This window comes from Anopheles moucheti, chromosome 2 (genome assembly GCF_943734755.1).
Source record: "Anopheles moucheti chromosome 2, idAnoMoucSN_F20_07, whole genome shotgun sequence".
NCBI lineage: Eukaryota > Metazoa > Arthropoda > Insecta > Diptera > Culicidae > Anopheles > Anopheles moucheti.
The window spans coordinates 23,959,998-23,982,251 of NC_069140.1; the positions used below are offsets into that span (position 1 = coordinate 23,959,998).

At 46.4% G+C, this 22,254-nt stretch overlaps 3 protein-coding genes across 3 annotated transcripts; 1 reads left to right on the plus strand and 2 right to left on the minus strand.

Annotated features, from left to right (window-relative positions):
- Positions 1-160: 160 nt before the first annotated feature.
- On the minus strand, positions 161-2,184 carry LOC128310602 (tyrosine--tRNA ligase, cytoplasmic). Its single transcript, XM_053047284.1, has 2 exons — positions 1,831-2,184; positions 161-1,748 (listed from the first exon to the last, which is right to left on the minus strand). Exons 1-2 carry the CDS (start codon positions 2,032-2,034, stop codon positions 327-329), a joined length of 1,626 nt encoding a protein of 541 aa, XP_052903244.1. The 5' UTR covers positions 2,035-2,184; the 3' UTR covers positions 161-326.
- Positions 2,185-2,460: 276 nt separating this feature from the next.
- Positions 2,461-4,813, plus strand: LOC128310802 (TNF receptor-associated factor 6). Its single transcript, XM_053047523.1, has 4 exons — positions 2,461-2,597; positions 2,806-2,939; positions 3,017-3,317; positions 3,392-4,813. Exons 1-4 carry the CDS (start codon positions 2,547-2,549, stop codon positions 4,049-4,051), a joined length of 1,146 nt encoding a protein of 381 aa, XP_052903483.1. The 5' UTR covers positions 2,461-2,546; the 3' UTR covers positions 4,052-4,813.
- Positions 4,814-4,944: 131 nt separating this feature from the next.
- Positions 4,945-21,068, minus strand: LOC128309165 (serine/threonine-protein kinase SIK2). The gene is made up of 15 exons (XM_053045565.1): positions 20,974-21,068; positions 16,786-17,789; positions 15,757-15,873; positions 15,594-15,657; positions 15,163-15,278; positions 14,909-15,079; positions 14,708-14,831; positions 14,401-14,642; positions 14,125-14,327; positions 13,502-14,039; positions 12,637-13,027; positions 12,292-12,549; positions 12,061-12,223; positions 10,982-11,993; positions 4,945-9,608 (listed from the first exon to the last, which is right to left on the minus strand). The coding sequence occupies exons 2-15, from the start codon at positions 17,491-17,493 to the stop codon at positions 9,474-9,476; spliced, it is 4,242 nt and encodes a 1,413-aa protein (XP_052901525.1). The 5' UTR covers positions 17,494-17,789; positions 20,974-21,068; the 3' UTR covers positions 4,945-9,473.
- Positions 21,069-22,254: the final 1,186 nt, after the last annotated feature.

Sequence of the window (22,254 nt, forward strand, 5' to 3'; positions counted from 1 at the left end):
CACCACGTGCAATTGTTGTTATTTACATTCCACCAGTGCTGCGTGCATGGCGAGCAGTGTTGCCAGTATGTTTATTATTATTTAAATTGCTCAGCGTAGAAAATCTAATTTCTTTTCGTCATTAAAAACAAACACCATTTTCGTTTGTATGCGATACCAAAATTTTAATAAATTACTCTGCAAAACACGGAACGAATGTGAACGCGCACTTTTTATCTTCAACCGAACGTTCGACGGGACAACAAAATGATCAAAAATAAATCTCTCAAAGTGCAACAGCAAAGCTGCGAAATGCCATGGTACTCAGCAAAGCTCCAAACCCTAGCCTACTTGATGCTGACTCCAGCAAGCGTGCTAGTCACCCGATCACCGTTCAGTGTCATCAGTGAGAATTCCTTCCACAATGCCTCTCCATCCGTGCCGGTGTGTAGTTCGGCCTGAATCTTGTCCCACACCTTCTTCTTCGGGTTTAGTGGTGGCACCGGATTGCTCGTATTGTCGTACCCTTCCACAATAATTCGTTCACCAACCTTCGAATCTTCCGGCACTGCCAATGCTTCACATTTTTCCGCTCCGGCCGCGTACAATACCAAGCCTTCGCTTTCAACGCCACGTATTTTGGATGCCTTCATGTTCGTCAGCACCACCACTAACCGTTCCCGGAGTTGCTCCAGTGTGTAGTGAGACATCAGATTGCTCACGATCGCCTTCCGCTCACCACCCCCGATATCAACCGTCAGCACACAGAGACTATCGGCGTCCGGATGCTTCACGGCGTCCATGATTTGTCCTACCTTCAGTTCCAGCTTGTCCGGTGTATTTTCACCCGCAGCACCGTTTGCAGCCGCATTAGCATTCGCGCCCTGCTGTTGCTTTCCTCCGGCTGCTTGTTTTCCAGCCACAACTTTTACCGGCGCGGGATAAGCACGCTCGGTTAGTTCCCGATAGAAATCGCTCTCAAACGACTTCCGGATCGGTTCCAACAGACGGTTTATGTACACCTCCACAGCTGCCTTCAAATCGCCGGGATGCAGTTCTTGCGCAGCAAAGCTTGCTTCCAGCTTTTCGTACTCCACAAACACCAGATCTCCGCCAAAGTCCGGCTTGCGATGCACCGTGAATGCTTCACCCGCCTTGAACATCGGGTAGATGACGTGCTTCACAAACTTCAGCAGCCCGTTATCTTCAATATTGCCCGGCTCGCAAAACGCTTTCTTGATCTTGCTCTTCACCTTCGCCGCACTGTCGAGCAAATCAATTTTCGAGTCTTCCTCGCTCGATGACATCTTGCCACCAGCCAGTCCCGGGATCATCGGGTTCATCAGATGGATGCGTTTGGCATAACCCAGCTGAGGCAGGTACTTCTCAGCGAAGGTGAATATTTTACGCTGATCCACACCACCAAATTGAGCGTCCACCTTAAGATACTCCTCGTCCAGAGCCTGCAGCCCGGGGTACAAGATCCCGGACATCAGTGGATGTTCCACCTGCTTAACCACCTCCGCACCTGCCTTCTTGGCGTCATGCTGCGTCACTACCGAGGACAACCGATACACATCCAGCGTGTACTCCTTCGACAACTGATAGTCCGTGCCACACACGAACCGCAGCTTATCCAATGGGACTCCCAGTGATGAAAGCATCGCCTTGATAACCGCTTCGTAGTACTTGGTACGTTCCTTCAGCAGCGACCACGGTGCCTTCATGTTGTCCAAGTACGCATGCAGATCTGCAAACAGGATCGTTACCTGTGACGAGAGATAAGCGCAGTGAAAGTGATAACATTCGACCATTAGGGCTTACGCAAGGTCGGTGTATGATTTCACTCACTTCACAACCGGCTTTCAGGAAGTCGGCCACCTTCGACATCGGCACGAAGTAAGCAATGTGCGGTTTGCCGGTAGTAGCCGTGCCCCAGTATATTTTAAGATCTCGCTCCTTCAAGATCGCGCGGAGATTATCCTGTCCCAGCACCTCCTGCAGGTTGCGAGTGATGAGATGCTCCTTCTCCTCCGGTGTTAATGCAGCGGCCATTCTGATGCACGTTCAGTATGCACAATTTACACTAAGTTCGAGCGCAAGAATTGCAATGCAAGAGATGCAAAGCTGTCGAAATTAATGGGAAAGATCGCTGATAAATGCGATCGTCACAACAAGTTTCCGAGACGGCCAGGAGGAGCGAACGATATCAGGGAAATGTTGTACACGTTTGCAGTGACAACTCCGTCATACTTGCCCAAGGTGGCTAGAGAGAATTTACGCTGATCTTTTTTTTATTTATCTATTTTATTTTGGATGTTAGGGAATCAATTTAATTTGCTTATAAGCTCATTATTTAATAGTAAACCAAATTTGAATAAAACTCATGCTTATTTCTGCAGTGAAATAATTAAAAAATATGATAAACAAACCGCTGTCAAAATGTACATTGTCCCATCTTTCGTATCGACCTTGGGACCATGCACAACACAAAATAGTTGACAAACGGAAGATACACAAATCGCTTTGTTTGGTGCAATATTTTCGTGTATTAATTATGATAAGAAATGAGTAGACCCGTGAAAAGAGAAGTATCCGCCGAGGAAAATTGTTTACAGGTAAGAGGGTGCCGGTTTGATGCAGTGTTTTGCTAAATCCACACATGTGTAGTCTTCCTCTAGTGCTCCCGGATGTATCAAGATGACTCATATTTAGCTTAGTTAGTTAGGCCTTTGATGTGGCCTAGACGGATGCTACCTTCGGAATGCACTAAAAAACCTTATTGCATTACTCACCTTTTTTATGATCATTATAATCTTCCCGCAGAGTGCTGCCAAAGGGGACGATGGAACGCTTGAAGCCCGATATGAATGTCCCATCTGCTACTGCTGGCTGAACGAGCCTATCCTCACCAAGTGCGGCCATCGATTCTGCCGGAAATGCATTACGGATTGGTTGAAGTACGTATTTTGGCTTGTAAAGCTCTCAAATTCATCACATTTAATGAGTTATTTCTTTTATTCGATATACTCTGCAGTGAGAAAAACTCCAACTGCCCGTTGGACAACGAACCGCTCGACATCAAGTGTGACATATTTCCGGACAACTGTACGCGCCGTGAAATATCGCAAATCAAAAAACCGTGCCCGAATTCAATGCGGGGCTGTGTCGATCAGTTTTCACCCACCGAAATTGATACGCATCTGCGCCAGTGCCCATTCGCGATGTCCCGTCAAAGCCAACCGTGTCCTTTCGCACGGATAAAGTGCAAGTTTGTTGCTGCGGATGAAGATGCGCTTAATGCGCACATAGCTTCCGATTGTCAGCAGCATTTACAGGTAGTTTTCCCACAGAATAGAAGCACAATGATCGTGTGCTGGTATTAACTTAAACCCTTTCTTCCTATTTGCAGCTACTTTTGGAAACGTACACGGGCAGCAGCGATCGGTACAAGTTTTGGGATCCACCGGCAAAGAACAGTGTGCCGGAGATGAGCACCACCGAACTGGTCCGCTCAATGTACGAACGTATTGTAATACTCGAGCAGGAAGTGCACATTCTCCGTATCAAACTGTCCAAGCAGGAGATCCAGCTAACCAAAATCAACCACGAGATCGATCCTCGGTACAGTGGTGGTGTTTTGCTATGGAAGCTGGAAGATTTTTCCAACAAAATCGATTCCATGCTAGCGAACAGTAACTGCATGTTTTACAGCGGCGAAGCGTACACTTCACCGCATGGATACAAATTTTGCGCCCGCATCAATGTGTCACCACGCACGAAAGACTCGATCGGGCTGCATGTGCACCTGATGCAGTCGGAGAACGATTACCATCTCGAGTGGCCATTCAAGGGTCGTATCAAGATAACGCTGCTGAACGTACGCTCACCGGAACTTTCGCAGCATGATACGATCATGTCGAAGCCGGAAATTCTTGCATTCCACCGACCGAACCAGGACATCAGTCCGCGTGGGTTTGGGTTTTTGGAGTTTGCTAAAATTAAGGACATTTTGGCAAAGTTTGCCGACAATAATACGGTGGTGATTAAGATACAGATGAACATTGTGTAATAAGTTTTTTTACGGAACGTACAAACACATTCCACCAACACACACCGATTATGAGAAGTTGGTTCAGTATTGATCTGCCCTATACATGTATCTCCCTTTCTCTCACTCCCTCTCTTTATCTCGCTTTAAAAGTATTCAAATGAAAGTATTTCCCCATTTCAACGTGTTTTGACCACAAACGCAAAAAGTCCCCTTTTATGGCTTGCGGTATATGTCCAGCGAGTATATTTGTGTATTCTTGTGCATTGTCTTAGAACATAGTTGCTTTACATGTGGGCGTCGATGTAGTACGGTCGAAGATCTTTAGATTTAGTTAGGCAGCACGTGGGACATCCACCGCGTAACCGGTAGCTCAAGCTCTTAGTACTTAACGGACGTGCCAAACCTACAATGAATGGTATTGTAATATCCTGCACCCCCAAATGCTTCCCAACAACAACAACATTAGCTTGAAATTGTAGTCTTCAAAAGTCTGTATTATTTAACATTTGGCGATCCGTTTTACATTCCTTACGGTAGCATTCTTCATCGTACCCTTTCCATTATGCCACCCAGACCATCAGAACGGAACCAGAAAAGCAAACAAAAGAGAAAAAAAAAACACAACAAACATACCAATGGTTCTGAAAGCTTTTTTGTTAACAAATTTAGATGTTAATATACAAGAATACAGGAATTTTAGAACGTGATACAGAACGGGGCAACGGGGGTAAAAGTAATAAAAGTGTATTCCAACCCAGTGTAACGGAAGTATGCGCGTCCCTCCCCATCCTTCTCAAAGTTTAATTCAGCTAACACCAGAAAGAAAAGTTTTTGGCCCTTTTTTCCCCTGATGCGAAGGGGATCGTTTTTTGGGCCCCCCTTTACAGAACACTGCACCATCATGTCCCGTTCACAATATTTCTTTATTTGTCCGTGATTATAAGTATATTTTCTTGTGAAAAAAATGTATATCAAGTAATTTATAACTAGTCTACGGTTTAATTGTATTTTTCTCGGTTTTTGCTTTCCTTACAAACATGATCTAGGGTAATGTTATTGTTTTCGTTTCCTGTAAATGTAATGTTACTAAATAACCAATATGTGTTCGTTCACATCCCACTTGTATTACCACCTTTGCGTCCATTTTCTTGCTTTACCACGCAACTTTCCCGCCTTCAATTTCCATTGCACGTACTTTCCCGCTCGTCTAGTTCAATGTCGTGTCATCCGTTTTTCAACTTCCGCTAGATCTTCCTTCCCCCGTGGAGCACAAATGTCTATGTTCTGTTATCACCTGCGATTGACTGTTTTGTAGTGGGATTTTGCTCTCTTTCTCTCCCGCTTTGTTTATTATGTTTAGGCTGCTATTGTATATGTATTTGTGAGTTTGTTGTACGTAAAGTGACGAGATAATGATGGTTCCATTTTTTCCAGTTTTTCCCCAACGAACTGCATTTCGGAGATCGGCTTGAAAGGATATTCGCATCCTGTTTATTTTTGTTTACGCGTTTTAGATAGCCAAGTGAGTGTGTTTTGGTTCCTTTGTCTGCAGCTTTCGAATGTAGACATTCAAAAGCTCTTGCTCGAATTTTGTTTTGTCGTGTTTTTGTGCATACCTTTGGTGGAACATGCATGAACGGTCGATTGTATTGGATGCACAATTTGCAAACCAGTGTCGGGCACTTGCACACAGACGCACACAAACACACACACTCAAAATGCTGCTTTTGCTAATACTTTTTTGCTGCGCTACACTAATTTTTCGCTACTCCACCAATGTCTCTCTAAGTGTTTTTTTTCTGTTTCTGTTTTTTTCCACTAACGAAATACGTTCGGACATTATCTATTTACCTTATTTTTTCTTTATTGGTTGCTTCATTTGCTAACAGTTGAACAAAACCGCTTGTCCCTATAGACACGATTCCTGTAGTTTTATAGCGACTAAATGTTTTCTACCCGATGCCTTTTTTTTAAGGGGGCGGGGGGGAGGAGATTTAATTGAATGTAATGCCATTATCATGATTATTCGTTACGATGCGTACCACAACACTATCTACAGCGTACATCGTGTGCCAGCGGTCCCAAGTGTACCAACCAACGCTGGTCGCGCTTTAATAGACCCAAAATTGTAATCCTATTCTACACTTTCGCTCGCTAATCGAAAAATATTGCACATTTCACATGATGTGCTTGTGTGTGCGTGCGTGTGTGTGTGTGTGTGTGTGGTTCACGTGAAAAACGCATTAAGCTTCTTCTATCGCTCTTCTTTAGGCTGTGATGCTTTCAACACAACCCATAAATTTTCCCGCCAATCCAAGAGTGCTCATGGAGACGCCTGGTCGTTTGTTCATTAAACTGTCATCGTCCACATTCGGCATCGTATGTTGGACGGTTGATGGCGAGTGTTTCGAGATTAACGCAATATCTCAATCAAACACACATACACCTCCGCACACACACACATACACACTAACTCCCACATGTACCGTGATCCAATGTGCAAATTGTTATCAAACGATTGTTTCACTCTCGTTGTCAGTATTGATTGCATATGGTTGCTACTCTAGATGCTAGAGGGCGCATACACTCAAGCGCACTTTACTATTGTTGTGCTCTCCCTTCCCGCAAGGGGGAGCCATTGTTTTCTAATACGTGTCAGTGTGTATGTGACTTTTCCCGCCAACTTCTCTCTTCGTACAGTTTCATACTTTTGACTAGAGTAAATGTGGACGACGCTAAACCCTTGAACTAGGCTGTATGTGTAATTACTACGAAATCTACGCTTTCACTCTCCACGCCGCTACAATGGTATTTGGTTTTGGTTGGTTTGACCACTAGTGCCCTCGTTCCTATATGAATATGTCGCTCCGCTATCGAAAGGATGAAATGTAACTTCTGGTACATCGACCGTACTGGCCTGGTATGATAATGATTTTTGTTTTGTTGCTTGTTTTTTTTGTTCTCGTTTCGTAATATGTATTATATGCACGTGTGTATTGGTTGATATGACTAGATATATTGAATTGGCGGCATTTCCACTTTTTGACGCGTGTTTGGTTTCGCACCTTCCTGTCAGTGCTGTTTGCTCCACACGTGGCAGGTGTTTTTTTTTTTTACATGGTTGTTCTCCATTTTTATTTTGGATATTTTTCAAGCATGTTTTGCCTGGGAATTATTGTACGTGAGAATGTATGTGTGAGTGTGTGTGTGTATGTGATTCTAGCTTTACTAAATTTCTTTCGTTCAAACCGACATCCGGTCCCTTGGTTATTCGTTTGTTCGCATTGCTTCGTGTTTACACAGTATAAGATAAGTAAATTCCTGACGCCTGACACCGACACACGATGATGAATCATTATTTGCTGCTCTCTGTCTCTTCATGAAAATGCACTAATCTTCGCCTTCGCACACTAGTGGCGGGGCACACGGTTGAATACGTTCGGCGAATACAGCTTCGATGTGTTCTATCGATGCACGATTAGATCGAAAGTCATTCACAAACTTCACAACGCTGGCTGATTGCTACGGTGGTGCCCGTCTGCAGTACTAAAAGCTCTACAAAATTCGCGCCATCTCTTTCAGCGACAAAAAAGCGACATCGATACGTTATATAGGTTTTCTGTTCTTCTTTTTGTTATGTGTAAATGCTTGGCAGTTGGTACGTTATTCGCTTAATGTGTTTGCTACTGTTGTGAACGAACTACAGCGTGCTGTAAGGCGCGATTCGGATCGCAAACGGCCCAAAGGATTGGCAAAAACAAAAACAAAACCTGATTGGTAGTAAAACTTGCAGACATGTTGTGTTATTTTTTTTTTCTTTTAACACGCTGGATGCTGAATTGTTTACGGGTGCGATTGTTTGAGATAAATTGACGCATCTTCGCTCAAACCTTCCATTACTATACCAACAACAAAAACAGAATAGTGCACAAATTGTATACTTCCTCATTTCTTCATTAAAATCTCTTACATGATCGTACACGTACTGGAATGACTAACTTAATTAAACAATTAAAACTAAAATAAAACAAAATACATTTAATTACAAAACAAAAACTTTCGTAATTATTTACTTCGTTACAACTTTTCTCTCTTTCTCTCTCCCTCTCTCGCTCATTCCCTCCCTAATTTCTTGCTCAATACAAAAAAACATTATTGGCTTACAGAACGACTAAAGCCTAAACATTACTTTGACGATGGCAGGCAGTTTTATTTTATAAAAATTTTCTAAAACGAAAATTAACTATAAATTAGGATTACACGATTACGACACGAGAAAACCATAACTAAATTACCTTTACCGGATTGCAGCATAACACGCAATCTCGTAATACAATTTGATGGCGCTTCCCTGAAGCGGTACGGCCCACATCTTACGGGGCCCAAAAGATGCGCCCTCTCGTTGGACTTGCTGCTGGACACCATTGCTATATCAATCATTTATCGACTAGATTCGTAGAGTATCACATCGTAAATGTAAATCCAGAACAACCACTGCCATGCGCGTGAATAAAACAAACGATACAACCATCGCCGAATAATGCCAGATCAAACAACAAAAAGCTCAAGTTTGATCTGCCTGGGTGCGCCGGTTCTCCCGTGGGGGGTGGGTCACCGCTTCCCAACTACGATAAAATTGCCTTCCACAGTAAGCTGTTTATTTGCCTATCGATATTCCCGTTAGTGAAGTTGATCAGTCGCGGGAGCTTTAGCTCATGGAGCGATTCGAATAGTTGGATACGAAGTATTAGCTACAACCACCCTGTTTGCTCGAAGTTCTTGTAAAACCAAAACAGTTCACTAAACGCTCCTCTATCTCTCTGTGGCGAAGGGTGTGCTCTAGGGCTCTAAGGGGTGTATGGTTTTGTTTTTTGTTTATGCGAGTATATGATTGTAATTTGTATGTTTGCAATATTGTATTCGTTTTGTTCTATGTTCTATTAATGTTTACTTTACACCGCTTCGATTACGTTATTTCAATTTCATAAAATTGACGTTTGACCAGTCTCGTGTTGACTTGTTACAGCAATGCATACAGCATGCCTGTTTCGCTTCGCAGTAATTTGACGAGAATACGATAATTGGGCTGCTGTCCCGGTACACGCCTCAAAATTTATCTACCTATCCGAAGAACTCGTGTTTGTGGCTAGCAGCAAAAAAACAAAGCTACCCCGTGACCCAGCGAGAAGAAACTTTCCGCAGCCCGCAAGCCAAACGAACGCTCGCTATTGTCCAATTTATCCTGAAAGCGCTGTCCAAGAGGTGTTTAACCGCCTTTAGACCAAATTTACTATCTTGCAGCACGTACTAATCATCTAGCTATCATCGAACTAGCGCTTAATTTCGCCATACAGCCCCCCAACCTCAGCCCGTCGTCGCTATGGCGTTGCTTGCAACTCCACAACCAAAAACGGAACGGAAACGAAAACACTCCCACCGCTCAAATAGACTCCATCTGCTCGGCAAGCTCCGGTATGGGGCTTTCGCTCAGCGGCAGTTGCAGTGAGTGCTGGATCGTGGACGTGTGCGGTGTGATCCATTGCGATGCGGCATATAACGGGCCGGGCGGCACATTCTGTGAGGGACGATAACACGGAATCGAATGCTCGCTTCATTTTGTAGGAATTTGGTGTTGCGTGATGATAATAATCGGTTGTTTTTTTACTTCTAATGATTAACCGTTTTGCTTTGCTAATGATCAGTATGAACTATTTTGTTACTTTACAACACGACCTAACGAGAAAACACATTGAAAGCTACAGAAAACAACAAACTATGGTCAGCCTTTACGAACTAATTTGTTAGCAAATGTTTCGGTTTTGCTACGGACAAACCAAGGCAAGGGGAGGGGAGCGGGGGGGGGGGGGGTGCAATTCCTTACTGGAAGGCAAGAAAACATAACACATAACGTAAGCACTAGAATCGGAAGGCAAACGGAACGCATTACTAAATGATCAAACAGTTGACAACAAAACAAAAACGAACAAAGGTAAATCCATGGTGGTTTCGTGCAGAATGTGGAAAATGGAAAATTAAAGGGAAAATTAATAACCAAAAAAAAAAAAAGAAGCCAATCCAAAGCTTTTTCGTGATTCCTTTCTTTAGAGCGTTATGAACAAATATGCAATAGGCTTGGAACCAGAAGTACTTAATCGAACACATTCATATCTCCCTTCGCTTGTTGTGCGGTACGCTTATTCTCCAAAAAATCTCCAACAAGTGTTTTACATTGCATAATTTTACTACAAATTATTCGTTTACTATGTGGTTCGCGTACCTATTCAACTGACACCCCTGCACTGTACCTGCCTTAATATGGCTGCTTATGAGTAGGACGGTCAAAAATGTATTATTAGTACTTCGTTAATCATCGTTTATCGCTGCGCATTGCTAGCTTAGAAGGCAAACAAAGAAATGAACAATGGCGAACGAACAAACTATGTACTATGAATCATCTACCAGCTACAGATTTAAAAAGAAAGAAACGGACGAGTTAATGTTGTTCACTAGAAATGCACAAACAAAACGGTTCTGCTACTGCTCGCCTTTAAGGGCCTAAGGGCATCTATAAACACACCACTGCTGTATCTACATTCGATGGCCGAAAGCATGGGCGGTGTTGCTCTAACGCCAGTCCTGTGCGAGCACAACGGGCCATCGTTGGTAATGTGCTTCGGGCAACGGGAACCATTGGCCATAAGTAGCGAAAAACAAAACACACTCACACACAGACACACACACACAGCCACCAGGGGGCCTCCCCCTAGATGCTCCGTTTTGCGGACTAAGATCTAATGATGGAAGGACAAAGCCCCACGCAAAAAACAAGCCCCCGGCCCGGACAAGGGTGGATAATGATGTGGCTAATGATAACGCACGCGGGGTAATGGTGCCGGTATGTGTACGGTTCTAGCACAGCGGTGTCTACTACTTTTGTGTGGTATGTACCTGATGGTAGAGGGCAGCCACATTCCATGGGCTGTCCGTGGCGGATGTTCCTTCGCTTATTTGGCACGTTTTCATCGAACTCGGCAACGTGCTCCAGGAGCAGAGCGTGCCCCGATCGGACGCGAGATGTGCGGCGGCGTGCTGTTGCTGCTGTTGCTGCTGCTGCTGCTGCTGCTGCTGATGGTGCAGGTGCGAATGGTGCGCGTGCAGATGGGTGTACAGATCTAGCGGGTCCTTCAAACCCGGGCTCGGTTCGGTTTCGAGAATGGCCGTTTCGCGTACCGACTGCAGCGTCGGATACCCGGCACCGTCCACCGATTCGGCCAGCTCGCCGTACGGTAGCGGCGGCAGGATTTGCGTTTGCTGTGCGATCTTATAGCTGTGCTGCCGCAGCATCTGTCTGCGGCTCAGGCCCGCCTCCATCGCACCCTGCTTCTGCAGTATCTGACGCTTCTGCTGCAGCAACCGGTGCTGCATGAGCTGCTGCTGCAGCGGAGGCTTCTGCTGCAGCTGCTGTACGGCGGCAGCACTTAGCTGGTCCGAGCGAGCGACGCCTGCCCGCAGCAGTAGCTGCTCCGCCTCGAGTTTCCCCATCTGCTCGGTCGGTCCACCCGCAGCCGCCACCGTTGCCGCCTTCATGCCGAGCGACAGCCCAACGTAGTCGGCCACCTTGTTGTAGTAGCCGGCATTGCCACCGTTCGACGGGTCGAGGCAGGCGCTGCCGTGCGATGAGGCCGACAGCGACTTCAGGATGAGACCCTCGAGCGGGTTCACCCGGAACTGGCTGTGCTGCAGCTGGCGCACATTCAGCTCATCCTGCGGTACGTTCGCCTGATACTTCACCTTCAGCTGGGCGGCCTCCTTCTGCAGCAGATGCAGCTCCAGCACACCTTTCGCCTTGCACGTTTCATTCAACCGCTGGCTGTTGAACGCAACCGGAGAATTGAGCGGATTCTCCGATGCGTGCACAAGACCTTGTGTAACCAGCCCGTCACTGGCACGTCGACCCTCGCTGTGCGATGAAAAAGTTAAGAGCGTTACTTAAGCGAAGCTTCAAGCGCAACATTTCGGAACATTACCGGAAATCAACGGGCGAACGGGTAATACTGCGATGGTCACCATTATGCACATCCTGATACACCGTGTTGGCTCTCAGGAACGAGCTAACCACCTTATCCGACATGGCGTACACGCACTGGGGTTGATTGATGCAGGCCGAACTTGTGACGGCACGAAATGAAGCTAAAAACGAAGGTATATTAATCAGTTTCATTACCACCAGAACAATCAGAACAGCAGGCTTTAACCACCTTCATCTTTCGCTACACCATCATACGCTTCCGTTGTGGCCGTACAGGACGGTAAGCTGCCGGCCAGCTCGGCACAATCGGATAAATTGAGATCCAGGCTTTCGAAGGTCGAAAAGTTGCTGCGCGATGAATCGCAGCTCAGGTTTTGACTTAAGCTCTTCGGGTGAATGTTGGTGACGACTCCACTGGACGAACTGGAGCTGGCGAAGGAGTTGAGCCGCTGAATTGACTTGTCGATTGATTGTTGCACATCCTCGTCTAAAAAGAAAAATCCCCAAAAAACCACAATTGTTAGTAAAAGAAAGGATACCCCAAAAACCCAACTCGACGTAAGACTATTCTAACCTCCAAGATCTGTCTCACATCCCTCGTCGGTGCTGGAGCTGTACTGTGCCGTAATGGATGTAGGCTGCGGTGCTGTGTGACCACTCGCCGACGAGCTGGTAACGGTCAGGTTCGGTTCGTAATGCTGAAGGTACGAATAGGTCTGCATGTTGTTGATGTAGTCCTTGAACGGCGGCACAGTGATCGAGGTTTCGTTCGCTGCGGACGATGCGTTCGTTAGGTAGTCTTTGCTGAAGCCGTTCAGCGGATCCGAGTAGCGTTGCGACTGGGGTATTGAGGGCGCTACTGTGGACTGTTGCGGTTGGGACGCTTGGTGGAGATCGTTGTTTACCGGTGAATGGGACGGTGGTTTCGTATACCGATTCGATTCACCCATCGACACGGGACGAGCCTAAAAACGAAGCACACACAGACAAATGAAGCATTTTAAACCTTTTCTAAGTGCAATGAGGCTTTTGCTTTACTGAAGAGTGATTCTACAATGTTTCCAAACGGGTGATATTCGATTCGCTGGTTATCGTTACATCCTACTGGAGAAATTGTCTAACCTTCTTAATGGTAAAACTCATAAAACAAACATAAGAGATGATTACGTATATCAAAGGATCTTTTATTCCTTTATTAAGTCTTTTTCCTCCAGTTCACTACGCTACTCAACTCAAGCCACTAAGCGCACTCTACTCTAGCCAAGATAATCTTTCCATAAGAGACTTTGCAATAGTGTGCATCCTGTTCGTTGTCTGTCCCTACTTAAACGCTAATGTATATAGCTATAAATCAACGTACAATGCTTTACGACCTACGTGCATGATAAAACTACGCCTTACGGACTACACCGTCCGCCTTACAGTGAGGTTAAACTTACCTGCTGCAGCAACCGGCGACAATCCTCCGTACTTTGCTGCAGAATACGCTTGTCGATGTTGCTCGACAGCAGCCGCGTCGAGGAGATGCGGTTGGATAGGATACCCGACTCGCGCAGCACTATCGAGCTGCCTTCGCGGGATGTGGCGGAAGCCGCCAGGGTTGCCGCTACGTTCGAGGATAGTGACGACGGTAGCAACCCCACCGTACCGGGCCCGGTCAGATATGTGGAGCTGCAGTCACGCTCCCGCAACGAGGCCAGCTGGTAGAGCGACGCATCCGTAAACCCCGAGCTGGACGTATACGAGACACCGCGAAAGTAGGAGCTATCCTTCAGCACCGGTTGCTGCTCGCGGATGCTCGTATCGCGCAGCATTATAACACCGGGTGCCATTGACGGTAGCGCACCGGTTACGCCCGTGCCCACCTGTGCGCCCAGCAAACCGTGCAGCGTTTCCGCACTGTGATTGCTCATACCGGACGATATTGCGGGTGAGATTTGTTGCTGATGTTTCGGCGAGGAACCGGATTGGTCAGCCCTAGCGTGGCAAAACAAAACCAAGATAGTGTGAGTTTGAAGATGATGGCCCCCGAGGCTGGCAGCAAAATGGATAAACCACTTACTTGTGTTGCGTACTGATCGCAAGTTTTCGCATTGCCTGTTCGGCAACGTTACTGGGACGGCGGCGTTGCGTTTCATGTATGGCCGATTTTCCACCACCGATGCAGCCAGCGACAGCGTTCCCACTCTCATGCGACATCGTGCGGCTCTTCAGTCTTTCCAACAGTAGCAAATAGAAAGCCGTGTAGTGATCGTAGCTGTGAAGCTGAAGAAGTCGTTCAGATTATAAGCTTGTCCAGAGATCCACCAACTCTGCAACTCGCGATGGGCACACAAACCTTGAGGCTTTCCCGCGTCTTGAGAATATCGATGCCCAGGTTCTGCATGATCTTCAATATCTGCTCGTTCGGTTCCGTTTCCAGTGCACTCACTTCGCTGACATTGCCGTTGATGACGATACTGCTAATCTTCGGTGTGTCGATCAGCTCCACCATCATCCAACGGTGTCGCTTGATTTGGTCGATGGAGAACCGCCGGGAAGGGTCCAGTACGAGCATCTTCCGGATGAGGGATTCACAGTCTGTGGCGGACATGGGTACATTGGTAAAAAGCAGCGCAGGGAATTTGCAAACTTCCATCACTCACCAGAGCTCATGAAGAACGGGATCCGAAAACGGCCAGACAGTACCCGATCACGGAGCGACTGTAGCGTTGATCCGTCGAAAGGCAATGCTCCGCACACCAGCACGTACAGCACCACTCCCAGTGACTGTAAACAAGCGGAAACGGTTATGCCACTCCAGCCACAAAACCCGCAACAAACACTCCCACGCTGCGTCCACTTACCCATATGTCAATTTCTGGTCCGGTGTAGCGCTTACCCTCAAACACCTCCGGGGCAGCATACGGCGGGGAACCGCACCACGTGGCAAGCAGTTCGCCCTTTTTGTAAAAGTTGGAAAACCCAAAGTCCGCTATTTTTATGTCCATCTTAGAATCTAGCAATAGATTCTCAGCCTGCAAATAGGACACAGTTACGACAGAATGCGATTAATCGTCACGGTGCAAGTCCGAGGTATCCAACGCCGCTTTCAACTCACCTTAAGATCTCTGTGTACTATTCCCTTATTGTGACAATATTCTACGGCGGATAAGATCTGCCAAAACTTATTTCTAGCTGCGCGTTCATTAAGTCGTCCATACTTTGCGATGTAATCTGAAAGTAAAGGAAAGCGAATGGTATATAACGAAATCGGTACATTGTTCCGAACGAAAAAACCTAATCGTGGCCCAGAACCTTAGTAGAAGGCAAACAGCAGACAGTTGGACCAGTTCCCCGTGACCTTAATTACTTATGCATGTCGACAAAGTTGGAATTGATCGTAAAACGAACGAACTTGTTACCGAAAATCTGCATTTGCGACTAATCTGCTGTTCGAATCGGTAACAAATTCATAAACATACGACCACAATCGCGCACGAAACGTTACTCCCCCAGTGCCGAACGTAACGGGTTTGGACGAAAACTTACCAAAAATTTCACCCTGACTAGCATACTCCGAGACTATGTAAATCATGCTCTGCGTTTCCATCACCTGTAAAAACGAAAACGAAGCTTAGCTGCATATTAATTTCGTCTGCACTTGTCGGGCGTCCACACGCCCTTCCACACCCCTCCGGATCGGCTGACGCACCTGGTACAGTTTAATGACGTGCGGGTGGTCTAAGCGTTTCATAATCTCAACCTCACGATACACCTTCTGCAGGTTGCCAGGATCGAGCTGGGATTTGTCAATAATTTTAATTGCTACCTGTGAAAGAAAGGAAATCGCCAGATATTAGTACTTCATTAGCAATTACACAATAACGATTATGTTGCAAGCACCCTAGCGCCCTCTGCTGGCAATGGGAAACAACAGATCTTGACACTTTTCGGGAAATCTCCTTCAGGACTAAAAGTAACTCATGTTTTTTTCCCCCGAAACCGTCATTAAACAACTAAGATTAGGAAGTGTGTTTTACGAGAATCCTGGAGATGTTTGTCCAACATTGCTATACTCCTAGCTCATTACAGATCGTATCCTATTATCATCAAATAACAAGCGTAATTGAAGCATTCATCCATCTTTCGTATATTTAGAAGAAAGAAAAAAGTTCATTTCCTAGAGAAAGTACCGTCAAGTATCGCCAGGTTGACCAAGACATCCAAAACTCTATTCGCCCATACTATACACGCTGATCCCGAAATAGTCAAACTAATTACATTCTTCTATTTTCCTGTCGGAAGCACATTATGTTTATGGTAGTCGTTCTTGGAAAATGGCATCCAAGAAAGGCACACGCAGTAGGAAACACAGTACCTACCGGATGCTACTGAACCTTTCGATTGACCACAGCCAAACGAAGCGAAAGTTCTCTGAAGGGGGGGAGAGGGGACTCACTTTCCCTTTTTTGTTTTGTTTTTGAACGCAATTTGGGCTTTAGACATCCCGAACAGTTGTTTTCCAAGGGCAGACAGACGGTTCTGCCCACCCAACTGCGGCAGGTATTAATGGGTCCCCAAAGAATTCCATCATAAGGATACACATTCATTTAAGCGTGGCCTGCTTTTGGCTAGGAAATTGTTGACAGCACGTTATAAGTGGTGGACGGGCACGTTACGTCCATAAGTCGGTTTGTGGAAGACTTAAGAATCGTACCGTTTTTGCGGCCGTAGTACGTACCTCGTTTTTGGTAATTCGATGGCGTGCCAGTTTCACCACGGCAAAGTTACCCTTGCCAATCGTTTTCTCGATTTCATAGAAACCGACACGTATCGGATCCTTGCACTTAACTCGTCCGCTACCGCCCGAACCACCACCGTTGCTACCGGTGCCACCACCGGCCACCACGGACGGCCGTGGCATACCACCACCACCACCAGCCGATGACGTAGATTCGTGACCGGTACCAGCCCTCCCGCTGCCCTTCACTGCCCCGCCCGCACCATTGTGGTGATGGCCAACGGTGGAACTGGCGCCGGCGGTACCACCGCCGACCCCGGCCAGTCCGTTACTGCCACCGGTTCCACCGGCAGCGGATTTGTGATAAAAATGGTAGCTGTCAGATTCCACCGACGACGAGGACGCCGAGGTTTGGACGTGATTGCACGGCATTTGGTTCGTTGTAGTGGTGTTTGCTGCTGCTGCTGCTGCTGCGGCCGCCAGTACCATCGCCACGGACGGTACACCGCCGGTGGGTGCCGCCGAGGTGGAGGAACAGGATGGGGTCGGTTTACCGGTAGCGGTTACCGACATTGCTGCTGCTGCTGCTGCGGAGGTGGGTGGGGCGGCTGCCATCGACATCGGCATCGGCATCAGAATTGACGTAAGTGAGGACGCACTGCTACTGCTGGTGATGGTGTTTGTGTCCAGTGTGCCATATTCGCCCATCGGTCGCGTCTCGCAACAGCAAGATCCGCCCGGTCGGTGGCGGCGGTTGGGCTCGTTTCGGGCGTCGATTCCACCACCGTACTGATCGGTGTATCGATTCTGTCCCGCAAAACACTTTCACCGCAACGCCCGGTCGGGTACTGAAGCCCTAGAACAAACGATTTTTTCGGGTTTCGGTTACTCGTTCGTTCCCGTGCTTGGCGTCGTGCTCCGTTAAATTCTTGGCATGTCTCAAAATGGGCAACGTTTCAAAATTGGGCAACTTCTCCGTTGCAGATGTGTTCCATTATTCAGTTCTGCATGTGGAAAAAGAGAAGACATGAGGTACATTAATTAATACTTAATGCTTAAATATAAAAAACACAGAAAATCAGGCAAAAAATCTTATTATGCTACAATTGAAACTATTAGTCTGGCGATAAGAATTAAACGGACACATCGTATCTGCATTAGAACCATTTTCGAATATTTTTTTTTACATTGGTCAATCTTTAATGATAGCGATGAATGAACTTCGAACTCCCTCTAAATCCGTTGTGATTGGTTGTCTCGGATATCTCGGACACATCAAGATCTGAAACTGACTTCTCAATAGACTGGAGTAAGCAGCAATAAGCTGAGAACAGTCCAATAATTCGTCCAAGTAGAACTGAAGAACATACGTGCAATTGTTTTAATCTTGCATATAATCTTTAAAGGGGTTGGCTAGCTATTCTATCAACGTTTGGAATAAAATATACAACATTGTTTCTTTTTCTTGAAGAGTCAACTGCAGAATTCTCGACGAATAAATATTTTAAAAATAACATAAAGGCTAATGTTGTGCTTAATGAATCTTTTTTGCGAATCTTTAATGAGTAGTCATTAAAATCAGGAGTCAAATCTCAAGAGATTTGTGAATCGTCTCCATGAGCTGTGGCGGAACCAGCCCCTTCGCCTATTCCCACCATTTTTGGCAAATAAAAACCAAGAGAGGGATATAAAATGGACACGCTACTTGAAGGTTATAAAGCTTGGGGGATTCATGTATCTTTGTAATATAGATTCCAATTCATTCTTGCGGTTCAAATATTCATTCACACTCATGAATCCGAATCAGATTCATCCAACACTAATAAAGGCGATAGAATAGTTACAGTAGACCCGAGATATTTCTGTTATCAGTGTAATTGTTTGCGCATAGATAACAATTCTCCGTTACTTGACGTACTTTCCTATCATAATTCGTGTACGTTATGCCACGATATATCTACCTTCATCCCGAACATAACCTGACAAAAGCAATGCTGCTAATATCACCGGCAATCCAAACCAGGTTAAGCAGGGTAAGTGTATGTACTCAAAATTTACATTTCAAATGAATGAGTGATATTAATTGATAACATACAACAACACTGAACCTATTTACATTGCGTTGCGTTATCAAAACCATCATCGCAGTGTTAGATGCGCAGTTTCAGGTTGAATTTAATGCCTTTTTCCTCGAAAAGAAGGAGAAAGACGTGTGGCGACCATACGACTATGGTCACATAGTTACACATTAAAAAATAGATAGGCAGCATAGGTTTCCTGCTGTCTCTTATCAGACCGATTGAAGCTTACCGTTTGCTTCTCCCGGTCCACGACCCGTCCCGTTTGTCGACGACGTTTCGTGCGATGATAGTAAAAGTAAATATTAACAACAATAACAAAATTGCCCAAAAAAACAGGCACAGCCCTCAGCTCAATAAGAGCATTCCCATGTGTTATCTTATCGGCACGTCCAACAACGCGCACCACGGACAAACGGTACGGTAATCGAGAACAAACAATAAAATCCTACCTAGTGGCACGAGGCATCCCAAAACTGCCAGGTATACCTAACGGCTCAGCCAACATCAACTAAAGAACCTTAAAGGTTCAGGACTACTTAAGCCAGGGAGGTGATTTCATGAGGAGTGATTGCTATCCGGCCCTATGATAAAGATTTCCCAAGGCTATAAATTAGTGATCCGTAAATCCGTAGTGGAGTGATGAGTCCTGCCACTACTCCCTCGAATGGGAATGGTTCAAAAACAATCCGAAGTCGGATCTGGTGCTCCGGCCATGATAAGGTCCACCCACGTTAAGGGCGATTAATACGCGGTTAACTTCGGAATGTCCTGGAGTTGCAATCATTAAACTTGTTCCCACAACTGGTACACAGCCTGACGTTACTTTCAGTATAGTAAGGAATCTTTCGAAAATGGTCATTTGAATCGTAAGTCAAGTCTCAAAAAGATTCGAATATCTGAGAATTTATGAACCATTAGAACCATAATATTGACGGGAATCTGACGATTCAACAGGAGGAGTCATAATCAATTGAATCAATTAATCATAAGAGAATCAAACATCTTTGAGGATTGATGAATCTTAAGAGAGAGAAAGGGAATAAACAAGAAAGATAGATAGAGAGAAGGAATCAGGAATTCTTAGAGAGTACTGAATCTGGAATAGACTCTTGAAGCTTTGATGATTCATAAATCGTCATAATAGAGATGCAGAGTTCTTTATTCATTTCAATGAATAATTCAGATTTTTGAATCAGAATCAGACCCAACTCAAACACTGCTTACTACACCAAATGTACACTTGGGAGAAGGAAGAGTCCCACAGTACGGGCACATCACATCACAGGCCAGATCCACTCGAATCCGATCATTGACCGCACCGCATGGGGGCATGATTTATATCGCAACATGTTTTGCCCGAATTTGCGTCAAATTGTAACACAGAACCGTTCCGGTACACGTTGCCATCTAGGGCGATCTATGATGCTGTCTGCGTCAGTCAGTGAAGATTCGCTTTCTTGCTGCTCACACAGGCACAAACGGGCGTAATCACGGCGCGGCAGCAGGTGGCGCGGCATCTGAACTGTCCACCGAACGTGGAACATATGCCCGTGGGTGGACACAGAGCAAAACAAACAAAACAAGCCAAGCCAAACCAGAAAACATCACACACTCGAATGAGTTTTCGCTGTTGACATCACATCGCGAAAAGATCGAATATCGATTACGTGGGTAGGAACGCGATACCTCAGCAGGGGGGACGCGAAAGGGGGTGGGGGGTGGGGCGGGTTTGGGTTGTATGTACACTTTCATGTTCTTCGCTGCCCTTTTTTTTGCTGTTCCCTTTCTGCTTCGTTTGTTTCGATTTGTTGGCAACCCAATTAGAGGTGGTACTATAACAGCAGCCCACCGTGACATTAGTGGAACACAACAGAGATCGTGCCAGGCCACGAAAGACGGAAACTGATGGGGAGAGGGAAGAGGGGGGAGAGGGAAGAGGGAGGAAGGGGTGCTACCAGGTAAGGATCAGGAGGAGGATGCTAAAAATAAATCTCCGTTCCTGTGTATGGTCACTTTATCATCCCCGTTTTTGGTAGAGGTCGTGTGGGCTCGAGACTATCGACAGGAATTAAAGCAATGCGACAGACTCACTCACTCACTCACTCACTCACTCCGGCGACATTATTCACCAATGTTGATTGCAATGGGTGCATTTTAAACTAAAGAACTCGTATTCTCCAAACTCCATGTGCACTCTCCACCTTCTTTACATGCACCCGAAACTCACACACACCGGGAGGTCATTCACACGTACATCTTTCGCTTCTAACCGCTTCGTCTTCCAGCGTCAGACAACACCCCGCCCAATGCACGCCTGATGATGCACTACGCTACTAATGTCAACCAGCCGAAAGCAAAGCAGGCTGCTAACTATCCAACACAACAAACTGCATGCCAGCTTGGAGCCTTCGTCAGACGCTGTGCGCCCTTCGTACCGCAACCGTACCGATGATGATGAGTTTTGTTTGAACCGGCGTCACTCTCTTGCATCGTGTAATTTCGTTTCCCACCCCGCGCGTGCGTGTGTGTGTGTGTACACCCTTGCGTGTACGTAAGCAGCATGGTAAGTTTACGTACGGTTTGCTTACCGCATGCAAGCAACACCACTCAATATGTACACATGCTCCGCGCTTCTGTCTACTACACGCACTCACCGTGCGGCCGCGCACACACCGCGCGCGCCCTTTAAACACCCGCGAACCCGTCAACGTAAAGCGAAACATACAAAGTGCGAAGAGAGGGGTGGGGGGAGGGTTGGAACAAGGGGTGCACGGTTTGCGGGCTATATTTGCTCCCCATTCGACGTCTTTCTTCTTCTTAGTCGCGGTACACACAGACACAAACGCGCGCGCTCGACGGATCGACTCTCTTTGCGCGCGCGTTCGGGCTGACGAATGGTAACGGCGCGATTCCGTACGTACGATTGACGTAGGTAAACCGATTTTAGCGGTCGGGGCACTGCGTCACACTGGTACCCCCTCCTCCCCCTTCTCCTTCCTTGCACATACCTACCAACCCCCGCTCTCTTGCCGCTTCCCTATCAACCAGCAACACACTTGACATTGCACACATTCGCTCCCTCTCAACCCCTAGGTATGAGGGTAGCATCCCCGCATTTACCCCCCACCCTCCGCTACCCATCAGTCATCCTATTAACGAGCGTGTTCTGCTCGCCTAAACTAAACAAACCAAAAACCCCGGGAGCGTTATGAAGGGAGAACAACAACAACAGCAACAGCAAAAACCGTGCAACCAAGCGCACGGACGCACACACAGACGCGGTCATCTCACTCAGACTTCAGTCCGGAAGCACGGGGTTTGCGGATGCTGCGATCGATTGCACGTAAACAACATGTTGTAAGATCGAATGTCCAGATCAGCGGAAACA